The sequence below is a fragment of the Drosophila santomea genome, unplaced genomic scaffold (assembly GCF_016746245.2).
Source record: "Drosophila santomea strain STO CAGO 1482 unplaced genomic scaffold, Prin_Dsan_1.1 Segkk72_quiver_pilon_scaf, whole genome shotgun sequence".
NCBI lineage: Eukaryota > Metazoa > Arthropoda > Insecta > Diptera > Drosophilidae > Drosophila > Drosophila santomea.
Window position 1 is genome coordinate 1 of NW_025319005.1, and position 10,743 is coordinate 10,743.

The 10,743-nt window shown below is 39.1% G+C and overlaps 6 protein-coding genes and 3 pseudogenes across 6 annotated transcripts; 5 read left to right on the top strand and 4 right to left on the bottom strand.

Annotated features, from left to right (window-relative positions):
- Positions 1 to 170: 170 nt before the first annotated feature.
- Positions 171 to 839, bottom strand: LOC120457673 (histone H2B). The gene has a single exon (XM_039645165.2). The coding sequence runs from the start codon at positions 806 to 808 to the stop codon at positions 437 to 439; it is 372 nt and encodes a 123-aa protein (XP_039501099.1). The 5' UTR covers positions 809 to 839; the 3' UTR covers positions 171 to 436.
- A 134-nt stretch (positions 840 to 973) lies between these two features.
- LOC120457675 lies at positions 974 to 1,474 on the top strand (annotated as a pseudogene).
- A 425-nt stretch (positions 1,475 to 1,899) lies between these two features.
- On the bottom strand, positions 1,900 to 6,782 carry LOC120457676. Its single transcript, XM_044006708.1, has 4 exons — positions 6,432 to 6,782; positions 5,684 to 5,738; positions 4,956 to 5,291; positions 1,900 to 2,222 (listed from the first exon to the last, which is right to left on the bottom strand). Exons 1-4 carry the CDS (start codon positions 6,736 to 6,738, stop codon positions 1,910 to 1,912), a joined length of 1,011 nt encoding a protein of 336 aa, XP_043862643.1. The 5' UTR covers positions 6,739 to 6,782; the 3' UTR covers positions 1,900 to 1,909.
- Positions 3,752 to 4,631, top strand: LOC120457668 (histone H1-like). Its single transcript, XM_044006709.1, has one exon. The coding sequence runs from the start codon at positions 3,782 to 3,784 to the stop codon at positions 4,556 to 4,558; it is 777 nt and encodes a 258-aa protein (XP_043862644.1). The 5' UTR covers positions 3,752 to 3,781; the 3' UTR covers positions 4,559 to 4,631.
- Positions 4,901 to 5,358, bottom strand: LOC120457671 (histone H2B). Its single transcript, XM_039645164.2, has one exon. It carries the CDS (start codon positions 5,306 to 5,308, stop codon positions 4,937 to 4,939), a length of 372 nt encoding a protein of 123 aa, XP_039501098.1. The 5' UTR covers positions 5,309 to 5,358; the 3' UTR covers positions 4,901 to 4,936.
- Positions 5,471 to 5,973, top strand: LOC120457670 (histone H2A). Its single transcript, XM_039645162.2, has one exon. It carries the CDS (start codon positions 5,534 to 5,536, stop codon positions 5,906 to 5,908), a length of 375 nt encoding a protein of 124 aa, XP_039501096.1. The 5' UTR covers positions 5,471 to 5,533; the 3' UTR covers positions 5,909 to 5,973.
- Positions 6,783 to 8,210: 1,428 nt separating the features above from the next.
- On the top strand, positions 8,211 to 9,087 carry LOC120457669 (annotated as a pseudogene).
- Positions 9,088 to 9,355: 268 nt separating this feature from the next.
- LOC120457672 lies at positions 9,356 to 9,770 on the bottom strand (annotated as a pseudogene).
- Positions 9,771 to 9,927: 157 nt separating this feature from the next.
- On the top strand, positions 9,928 to 10,429 carry LOC120457674 (histone H2A). Its single transcript, XM_039645166.2, has one exon. The coding sequence runs from the start codon at positions 9,990 to 9,992 to the stop codon at positions 10,362 to 10,364; it is 375 nt and encodes a 124-aa protein (XP_039501100.1). The 5' UTR covers positions 9,928 to 9,989; the 3' UTR covers positions 10,365 to 10,429.
- The last annotated feature ends 314 nt before the right edge of the window (positions 10,430 to 10,743 follow it).

Genomic DNA, 10,743 nt, shown 5'->3' on the forward strand with positions numbered 1-10,743 from the left:
GCGGTTTCTGCTACGGCCAAGAAGCCGAAAGCAAAGACTACGGCTGCCAAGAAGTAAATTGTGAAAAGTACATGTTCGCAATCAAAATTTTAGATTTCCAGATCTGAAATTTGTTTAAACAAGCCCTTTTCAGGGCTACAACGATTCCGTTGCAAGAGAAAAAACTTTCATTTAAATACTATTTGAAAATTAAAATTCTCCATTAGTTTTATTGGCAACCATCGCGTCGTGTCTGGTTATTGAATTACGTTGCTTTTTGAGCGTATTGAGTTTTCATTTCCGATTTTTTGGTATATATCTAATCAAATTTGAACAATTTTAACCCCATATTGGGGATGGATAAGTTGAAATCGACGATATATTGAAAAATACATTTCCTTGGTGAAACACATTGTGGCCCTGAAAAGGGCCGTTTTGGATTATTCGTAGGAACAAATTATTTGGAGCTGGTGTACTTGGTGACAGCCTTGGTTCCCTCACTGACAGCATGCTTGGCCAACTCTCCCGGCAGAAGCAGGCGAACAGCCGTTTGGATTTCTCGACTGGTGATGGTCGAGCGCTTGTTGTAGTGAGCCAGACGAGACGCCTCGGCAGCAATGCGCTCGAAAATATCATTTACAAAGCTGTTCATGATGCTCATCGCCTTAGATGAAATGCCGGTGTCAGGATGGACCTGCTTGAGAACCTTGTAAATGTAGATGGCATAGCTCTCCTTCCTCTTGCGCTTCTTTTTCTTGTCGGTCTTGGTGATATTCTTCTGAGCCTTGCCAGCCTTCTTGGCTGCCTTTCCACTAGTTTTCGGCGGCATTATTTACTTACTTATATTTTCACAAACACAATTCACTTATCATAATGTGGCTCCGAACGCGTTCATTTTTATACTTTTTACGGGCAATCATTTCAGGTCTAAGTCACCCACCCCTAACTGAAAGCGCTGGCAGACGAAAAAGTATAAATATTTCCCTGCCGGGGTTCGGCCAGCATTCGTGTTCCGTGTGTAAAGTGAACTAAGTGAAATAAACGCAAAGCAAAATGTCTGGACGTGGAAAAGGTGGCAAAGTGAAGGGAAAGGCAAAAGTCCCGCTCCAACCGTGCCGGTCTTCAATTCCCTGTGGGCCGTATTCACCGTCTGCTCCGGAAGGGCAACTACGCCGAGCGTGTTGGTGCAGGCGCTCCAGTTTACCTAGCAGCCGTAATGGAATATCTGGCCGCTGAAGTTCTCGAGTTGGCAGGCAATGCTGCTCGTGACAACAAGAAGACTAGAATTATTCCGCGTCATTTACAGCTGGCCATCCGCAACGACGAGGAGTTAAACAAGCTGCTCTCCGGCGTCACTATTGCCCAAGGTGGAGTCTTGCCGAATATTCAGGCTGTTCTGTTGCCCAAAAAAGACCGAGAAGAAGGCTTAAACTAAACGTTTCAAAAGCTGAAACCCTACTTGTACATAAAATCGTCAATCAAACCGTCCTTTTCAGGACGACCAAATTGTTACCAAAGATTTGAAAAAATTTTAAACTACTATTATGTTGTATTGAATAAATTATACAAAAAATTATTTTAAGAATTGTCATATTTTATTGATATATGCAGTAAGATTTTTCAAATTTTCTATTATATAAAATATAAAGTAGTTTTTTTATTTTTCGCACTCCACGATGTCTGAATTCAGTACAGTCTGTACAAAGCCATGTTATGAATCTATCAATAGATACACACTATACTCTCAATTTGGTCTACCTGAAAAAGCAATCAATGATCGACATTTAGTTTGATGCAATAGCGGACTACCTCATTCTTGGGATTCCCAACCAATAAAAGGAAATATTTTTTGAAAATGTACCTCCTTTTAAAAACTAAATAGTGGTCCTGAAAAGGACCGATTGCTTAATAGGGGTACAGGACTTTTTGTTTAACCGCCAAATCCGTAGAGGGTGCGGCCTTGCCTCTTCAGAGCGTACACAACATCCATGGCTGTAACAGTCTTTCTCTTAGCGTGTTCGGTGTAGGTGACGGCATCACGAATTACGTTCTCCAAGAAAACCTTCAGAACACCACGCGTTTCCTCGTATATGAGTCCAGATATGCGCTTCACACCGCCACGACGAGCCAAACGGCGGATAGCAGGCTTCGTGATACCTTGGATGTTATCACGAAGCACTTTGCGATGACGCTTGGCGCCACCTTTTCCCAATCCCTTGCCTCCTTTACCACGACCAGTCATTATTCACTGTTTTATACTATTCTGCACACACAGTCCGAAAGTCACTGAAGAACTAATTTTAACATTTTCTGTGTGCCTCTATTTATACGTGCTTAAGTTGGCAAGGCTTCAACTGGCAGCCCAAGCCCTAGCATACTCTTCAATCGGTCCTTTTCAGGACCACAAACCACATTCAATGAGATTTAAAATTTTCTTTTGCAGCCTATTTATAAAAGAATATATATTAGAATATAATATTATATATAGAAAATAATAACAATTGATATTCTATATTTTGTCTTTGTGTTAAGTTCAGCTGAATATATTATTGAAATGTTTATAAGGGGCAAACGGCACTGAACCTTCAAACATTTCAAAAAAATAGAAATTCTGCTAATGAAAGAATCGAAATATTGTTATTTTAATTGTGAGCCCAACATTAATAAAATAAAAGAAAAGGTTAATATAAAAACAGTTGTTTTATATTTTTTATTAGTGCTTCCTTTAGAAATAACACTGAAATAGTCATACGGAGCAAGAACCACGTTACCTTCAAACATCTATAAAAAATCAAAATTCTGCGAATGACAGTTTGGAAATAATGTAATTATATCGGTCTGTCCAATATTTGGAAAGTAACAGAAAACTAGAACATAAAGATTGTTAATTAAAATTTTTTCTTAGTTTTAACTCAATTTGGGAATATTATTGAAGAGATCGTGCGGGCAAGTGGAACTGCCCCTTCAACCGTCTGTAAAAAATAAAAGATCTGTAAAAACTTGTTTAGAAATTGGTTAATTACGTTGGGAATTGAATATCTAATATATAAAAGAAAGAGATAATACAAAAAAGATTGCTTTATATTTTTTATTAAATGAAAACATTGTATGACATACTATATGAAGGCTGATATATGGCAGGGAAATTGATTTATTTTAGACAAATTATTTATAAAAATGCATGAAAACTTTAATCTACTAAAGCAAACACGTTATTATTTTAAGAAAATATTAAAAATCCATTGTTTTTGACAATATATGTATTTTTTAGTATCAAAAACTATTGCTGAATGATGCCGTAGAGAAAACTTTTTATGTAGTTCATTGTCAACTTAAATCAAGTAATAAAGTATCTCAATCAATAATAGACGCTCCTTTTTTAGGTTTTCCTAAAGGTCGAAAGTTAAAGTTGTAATAAACATCGGGAATCTCTAAATTATTTTCATGATTTATAATTTAAAAACATGTTTTTTATAAATTGCTCTAGTTACAAATGTGAATATTCAAGTTCAAATAACATTATAAAGTCACTAAAACCATATATCAACATTTGAAAAATTCATAGTGAAAAAATAATTATTTAAGAATGTAGAACTATTAAAACATATTTTTATTAAATATTTTAAACACTTTATATTTAAAAAAAAAGTTTGCACTTCAAGCAAACATCAACATAGTAAATGACTGCTAGCAGTCGTATTGTCAAAGTGCTCTCCTCCTCGATTCTCATCCGAGCGAGGGAGGTTGGCAAACAGCGCGCGGACCATTTTCTGAAGAAAAAAAGTGTTCTTAGTGAAGAAAAATGTCTGATTCTGCAGTTGCAACGTCCGCTTCTCCAGTGGCTGCCCCATCCGCGACAGTTGAGAAAAAGGTGGCCCAAAAAAAGGCATCTGGATCTGCCGGCACAAAGGCAAAGAAAGCCAATGCGGCGCCGTCACATCCGCCAACTCAGCAAATGGTGGACGCTTCGATTAAAAATTTAAAGGAACGTGGCGGCTCATCACTTCTGGCAATAAAAAAATATATCACTGCCACTTATAAATGCGACGCCCAAAAGTTAGCTCCATTCATCAAGAAGTACTTAAAATCGGCCGTGGTCAATGGAAAGCTTATCCAAACAAAGGGAAAGGGTGCATCTGGATCATTTAAACTTTCGGCCTCCGCCAAGAAGGATAAGGATCCGAAGGCGAAGTCGAGGGTTTTGTCTGCTGAGAAAAAAGTGGAAAGCAAGAAGGTAGCATCCAAGAAGACTGGTGCTTCCTTCAAAAAAACTGCCGCTGGGGCTGCTGACAAAAAGCCCAAGGCTAAGAAGGCTGTGGCCACCAAAAAGACTGCCGAGAAAAAGAAAACCGAGAAGGCAAAAGCCAAGGATGCTAAGAAAACTGGAATCGTAAAGTCGAAGCCCGCCGCAACAAAGGCGAAAGCGACCGCGACCGCAGCGAAGTCGAAGGATGCAGCAGCCAAAGCCCCAAAGGCAAAGCCAGCGGCGTCTGCAAAACCCAAAAAGACTGCGAAGAAAGCAGCGGTTTCTGCTACGGCCAAGAAGCCGAAAGCAAAGACTACGGCTGCCAAGAAGTAAATTGTGAAAAGTACATGTTCGCAATCAAAATTTTAGATTTCCAGATCTGAAATTTGTTTAAACAAGCCCTTTTCAGGGCTACAACGATTCCGTTGCAAGAGAAAAAACTTTCATTTAAATACTATTTGAAAATTAAAATGCTCCATTAATTTATTGGCAACCATCGCGTCGTGTCTGGTTATTGAATTACGTTGCTTTTTGAGCGTATTGAGTTTTCATTTCCGATTTTTTGGTATATATCTAATCAAATTTGAACAATTTTAACCCCATATTGGGGATGGATAAGTTGAAATCGACGATATATTGAAAAATACATTTCCTTGGTGAAACACATTGTGGCCCTGAAAAGGGCCGTTTTGGATTATTCGTAGGAACAAATTATTTGGAGCTGGTGTACTTGGTGACAGCCTTGGTTCCCTCACTGACAGCATGCTTGGCCAACTCTCCCGGCAGAAGCAGGCGAACAGCCGTTTGGATTTCTCGACTGGTGATGGTCGAGCGCTTGTTGTAGTGAGCCAGACGAGACGCCTCGGCAGCAATGCGCTCGAAAATATCATTTACAAAGCTGTTCATGATGCTCATCGCCTTAGATGAAATGCCGGTGTCAGGATGGACCTGCTTGAGAACCTTGTAAATGTAGATGGCATAGCTCTCCTTCCTCTTGCGCTTCTTTTTCTTGTCGGTCTTGGTGATATTCTTCTGAGCCTTGCCAGCCTTCTTGGCTGCCTTTCCACTAGTTTTCGGCGGCATTATTTACTTTACTTATATTTTCACAAACACAATTCACTTATCATAATGTGGCTCCGAACGCGTTCATTTTTATACTTTTTACGGGCAATCATTTCAGGTCTAAGTCACCCACCCCTAACTGAAAGCGCTGGCAGACGAAAAAGTATAAATATTTCCCTGCCGGGGTTCGGCCAGCATTCGTGTTCCGTGTGTAAAGTGAACTAAGTGAAATAAACGCAAAGCAAAATGTCTGGACGTGGAAAAGGTGGCAAAGTGAAGGGAAAGGCAAAGTCCCGCTCCAACCGTGCCGGTCTTCAATTCCCTGTGGGCCGTATTCACCGTCTGCTCCGGAAGGGCAACTACGCCGAGCGTGTTGGTGCAGGCGCTCCAGTTTACCTAGCAGCCGTAATGGAATATCTGGCCGCTGAAGTTCTCGAGTTGGCAGGCAATGCTGCTCGTGACAACAAGAAGACTAGAATTATTCCGCGTCATTTACAGCTGGCCATCCGCAACGACGAGGAGTTAAACAAGCTGCTCTCCGGCGTCACTATTGCCCAAGGTGGAGTCTTGCCGAATATTCAGGCTGTTCTGTTGCCCAAAAAGACCGAGAAGAAGGCTTAAACTAAACGTTTCAAAAGCTGAAACCCTACTTGTACATAAAATCGTCAATCAAACCGTCCTTTTCAGGACGACCAAATTGTTACCAAAGATTTGAAAAAATTTTAAACTACTATTATGTTGTATTGAATAAATTATACAAAAAATTATTTTAAGAATTGTCATATTTATTTATATATGCAGTAAGATTTTTCGAATTTTCTATTATATAAAATATAAAGCAGTTTTTTTATTTTTCGCACTCCACGATGCGTGATATACACACGGTGTCTGAATTCAGTACAGTCTGTACAAAGCCATGTTATGAATCTATCAATAGATACACACTATACTCTCAATTTGGTCTACCTGAAAAAGCAATCAATGATCGACATTTAGTTTGATGCAATAGCGGACTACCTCATTCTTGGGATTCCCATCCAATAAAAGGAAATATTTTTTTGAAAATGTACCTCCTTTTAAAAAGTGAGTGGTGGTCCTGAAAAGGACCGATTGCTTAATAAAAGTACAGGACTTTTTGTTTAACCGCCAAATCCGTAGAGGGTGCGGCCTTGCCTCTTCAGAGCGTACACAACATCCATGGCTGTAACAGTCTTTCTCTTAGCGTGTTCGGTGTAGGTGACGGCATCACGAATTACGTTCTCCAAGAAAACCTTCAGAACACCACGCGTTTCCTCGTATATGAGTCCAGATATGCGCTTCACACCGCCACGACGAGCCAAACGGCGGATAGCAGGCTTCGTGATACCTTGGATGTTATCACGAAGCACTTTGCGATGACGCTTGGCGCCACCTTTTCCCAATCCCTTGCCTCCTTTACCACGACCAGTCATTATTCACTGTTTTATACTATTCTGCACACACAGTCCGAAAGTCACTGAAGAACTAATTTTAACATTTTCTGTGTGCCTCTATTTATACGTGCTTAAGTTGGCAAGGCTTCAACTGGCAGCCCAAGCCCTAGCATACTCTACAATCGGTCCTTTTCAGGACCACAAACCACATTCAATGAGATTTAAACTTTTCTTTTGCAGCCTATTTATAAAAGAATATATATTAGAATATAATATTATATATAGAAAATAATAACAATTGATATTCTATATTTTGTCTTTGTGTTAAGTTCAGCTGAATATATTATTGAAATGTTTATAAGGGGCAAACGGCACTGAACCTTCAAACATATCAAAAAAATTGAAATAAAATAAAAGAAAAGGTTAATATAAAAACAGTTGTTTTATATTTTTTATTAGTGCTTCCTTTAGAAATAACACTGAAATAGTCATACGGAGCAAGAACCACGTTACCTTCAAACATCTATAAAAAATCAAAATTCTGCGAATGACAGTTTGGAAATAATGTAATTATATCGGTCTGTCCAATATTTGGAAAGTAACAGAAAACTAGAACATAAAGATTGTTAATTAAATTTTTTTTTAGTTTTAACTCAATTTGGGAATATTATTGAAGAGATCGTGCGAGGCAAGTGGAACTGCCCCTTCAACCGTCTGTAAAAAATAAAAGATCTGTAAAAACTTGTTTAGAAATTGGTTAATTACGTTGGGAAATTGAATATCTAATATATAAAGAAAGAGATAATACAAAAAAGATTGCTTTATATTTTTATTAAATGAAAACATTGTATGACATACTATATGAAGGCTGATATATGGCAGGGAAATTGATTTATTTTAGACAAATTATTTATAAAAATGCATGAAAACTTTAATCTACTAAAGCAAACACGTTATTATTTAAGAAAATATTAAAAATCCATTGTTTTTGACAATATATGTATTTTTAGAATCAAAAACTATTGCTGAATGATGCCGTAGAGAAAACTTTTTATGTAGTTCATTGTCAACTTAAATCAAGTAATAAAGTATCTCAATCAATAATAGACGCTCCTTTTTTAGGTTTTCCTAAAGGTCGAAAGTTAAAGTTGTAATAAACATCGGGAATCTCTAAATTATTTTCATGATTTATAATTTAAAAACATGTTTTTTATAAATTGCTCTAGTTAAAAATGTGAATATTCAAGTTCAAATAACATTATAAAGTCACTAAAACCATATATCAACATTTGAAAAATTCATAGTGAAAAAATAATTATTTAAGAATGTAGAACTATTAAAACATATTTTTATTAAATATTTTAAACACTTTATATTTAAAAAAAAAGTTTGCACTTCAAGCAAACATCAACATAGTAAATGACTGCTAGCAGTCGTATTGTCAAAGTGCTCTCCTCCTCGATTCTCATCCGAGCGAGGGAGGTTGGCAAACAGCGCGCGGACCATTTTCTGAAGAAAAAAAGTGTTCTTAGTGAAGAAAAATGTCTGATTCTGCAGTTGCAACGTCCGCTTCTCCAGTGGCTGCCCCATCCGCGACAGTTGAGAAAAAGGTGGCCCAAAAAAAGGCATCTGGATCTGCCGGCACAAAGGCAAAGAAAGCCAATGCGGCGCCGTCACATCCGCCAACTCAGCAAATGGTGGACGCTTCGATTAAAAATTTAAAGGAACGTGGCGGCTCATCACTTCTGGCAATAAAAAATATATCACTGCCACTTATAAATGCGACGCCCAAAAGTTAGCTCCATTCATCAAGAAGTACTTAAAATCGGCCGTGGTCAATGGAAAGCTTATCCAAACAAAGGGAAAGGGTGCATCTGGATCATTTAAACTTTCGGCCTCCGCCAAGAAGGATAAGGATCCGAAGGCGAAGTCGAGGGTTTTGTCTGCTGAGAAAAAAGTGGAAAGCAAGAAGGTAGCATCCAAGAAGACTGGTGCTTCCTCCAAAAAAACTGCCGCTGGGGCTGCTGACAAAAAGCCCAAGGCTAAGAAGGCTGTGGCCACCAAAAGACTGCCGAGAAAAAGAAAACAGAGAAGGCAAAAGCCAAGGATGCTAAGAAAACTGGAATCGTAAAGTCGAAGCCCGCCGCAACAAAGGCGAAAGCGACCGCGACCGCAGCGAAGTCGAAGGCTGCAGCAGCCAAAGCCCCAAAGGCAAAGCCAGCGGCGTCTGCAAAACCCAAAAGACTGCGAAGAAAGCAGCGGTTTCTGCTACGGCCAAGAAGCCGAAAGCAAAGACTACGGCTGCCAAGAAGTAAATTGTGAAAAGTACATGTTCGCAATCAAAATTTTAGATTTCCAGATCTGAAATTTGTTTAAACAAGCCCTTTTCAGGGCTACAACGATTCCGTTGCAAGAGAAAAAACTTTCATTTAAATACTATTTGAAAATTAAAATGCTCCATTAATTTTATTGGCAACCATCGCGTCGTGTCTGGTTATTGATTACGTTGCTTTTTGAGCGTATTGAGTTTTCATTTCCGATTTTTGGTATATATCTAATCAAATTTGAACAATTTTAACCCCATATTGGGGATGGATAAGTTGAAATCGACGATATATTGAAAAATACATTTCCTTGGTGAAACACATTGTGGCCCTGAAAAGGGCCGTTTTGGATTATTGTCCGCAGCATTCGTAGGAACAAATTATTTGGAGCTGGTGTACTTGGTGACAGCCTTGGTTCCTCACTGACAGCATGCTTGGCCAACTCTCCCGGCAGAAGCAGGCGAACAGCCGTTTGGATTTCTCGACTGGTGATGGTCGAGCGCTTGTTGTAGTGAGCCAGACGAGACGCCTCGGCAGCAATGCGCTCGAAATATCATTTACAAAGCTGTTCATGATGCTCATCGCCTTAGATGAATGCCGGTGTCAGGATGGACCTGCTTGAGAACCTTGTAATGTAGATGGCATAGCTCTCCTTCCTCTTGCGCTTCTTTTTCTTGTCGGTCTTGGTGATATTCTTCTGAGCCTTGCAGCCTTCTTGGCTGCCTTTCCACTAGTTTTCGGCGGCATTATTACTTTACTTATATTTCACAAACACATTCACTATCATAATGTGGCTCCGAACGCGTTCATTTTTATACTTTTTTACGCAATCATTTCAGGTCTAAGTCACCACCCCTAACTGAAAGCGCTGGCAGACGAAAAAGTATAAATATTTCCCTGCCGGGGTTCGGCCAGCATTCGTGTTCCGTGTGTAAAGTGAACTAAGTGAAATAAACGCAAAGCAAAATGTCTGGACGTGGAAAAGGTGGCAAAGTGAAGGGAAAGGCAAAGTCCCGCTCCAACCGTGCCGGTCTTCAATTCCCTGTGGGCCGTATTCACCGTCTGCTCCGGAAGGGCAACTACGCCGAGCGTGTTGGTGCAGGCGCTCCAGTTTACCTAGCAGCCGTAATGGAATATCTGGCCGCTGAAGTTCTCGAGTTGGCAGGCAATGCTGCTCGTGACAACAAGAAGACTAGAATTATTCCGCGTCATTTACAGCTGGCCATCCGCAACGACGAGGAGTTAAACAAGCTGCTCTCCGGCGTCACTATTGCCCAAGGTGGAGTCTTGCCGAATATTCAGGCTGTTCTGTTGCCCAAAAAGACCGAGAAGAAGGCTTAAACTAAACGTTTCAAAAGCTGAAACCCTACTTGTACATAAAATCGTCAATCAAACCGTCCTTTTCAGGACGACCAAATTGTTACCAAAGATTTGAAAAAATTTTTAACTACTATTATGTTGTATTGAATAAATTATACAAAAAATTATTTTAAGAATTGTCATATTTTATTTATATATGCAGTAAGATTTTTCAAATTTTCTATTATATAAAATATAAAGTAGTTTTTTTATTTTTCGCACTCCACGATGCGTTGATATACACACGGTGTCTGAATTCAGTACAGTCTGTACAAAGCCATGTTATGAATCTATCAATAGATACACACTATACTCTCAATTTGGTCTACCTGAAAAAGCAATCAATGATCGACATTTAGTT

What these genes read in the sequence shown, in the direction of transcription:
- LOC120457673 (XM_039645165.2), bottom strand. Translation starts at nt 808, where the DNA reads ATGCCGCCGAAAACTAGTGGAAAGGCAGCCAAGAAGGCTGGCAAGGCT.
- LOC120457668 (XM_044006709.1), top strand. Translation starts at nt 3,782, where the DNA reads ATGTCTGATTCTGCAGTTGCAACGTCCGCTTCTCCAGTGGCTGCCCCA.
- LOC120457671 (XM_039645164.2), bottom strand. Translation starts at nt 5,308, where the DNA reads ATGCCGCCGAAAACTAGTGGAAAGGCAGCCAAGAAGGCTGGCAAGGCT.
- LOC120457670 (XM_039645162.2), top strand. Translation starts at nt 5,534, where the DNA reads ATGTCTGGACGTGGAAAAGGTGGCAAAGTGAAGGGAAAGGCAAAGTCC.
- LOC120457676 (XM_044006708.1), bottom strand. Translation starts at nt 6,738, where the DNA reads ATGACTGGTCGTGGTAAAGGAGGCAAGGGATTGGGAAAAGGTGGCGCC. An exon ending in CACCCTCTACGGATTTGGCG is followed by an intron (nt 5,739 to 6,431) that starts GTTAAACAAAAA and finishes TGTCACGAGCAG; the next exon opens with CATTGCCTGCCAACTCGAGA. An exon ending in TATTCCATTACGGCTGCTAG is followed by an intron (nt 5,292 to 5,683) that starts GTAAACTGGAGC and finishes GCCGAAAACTAG; the next exon opens with TGGAAAGGCAGCCAAGAAGG.
- LOC120457674 (XM_039645166.2), top strand. Translation starts at nt 9,990, where the DNA reads ATGTCTGGACGTGGAAAAGGTGGCAAAGTGAAGGGAAAGGCAAAGTCC.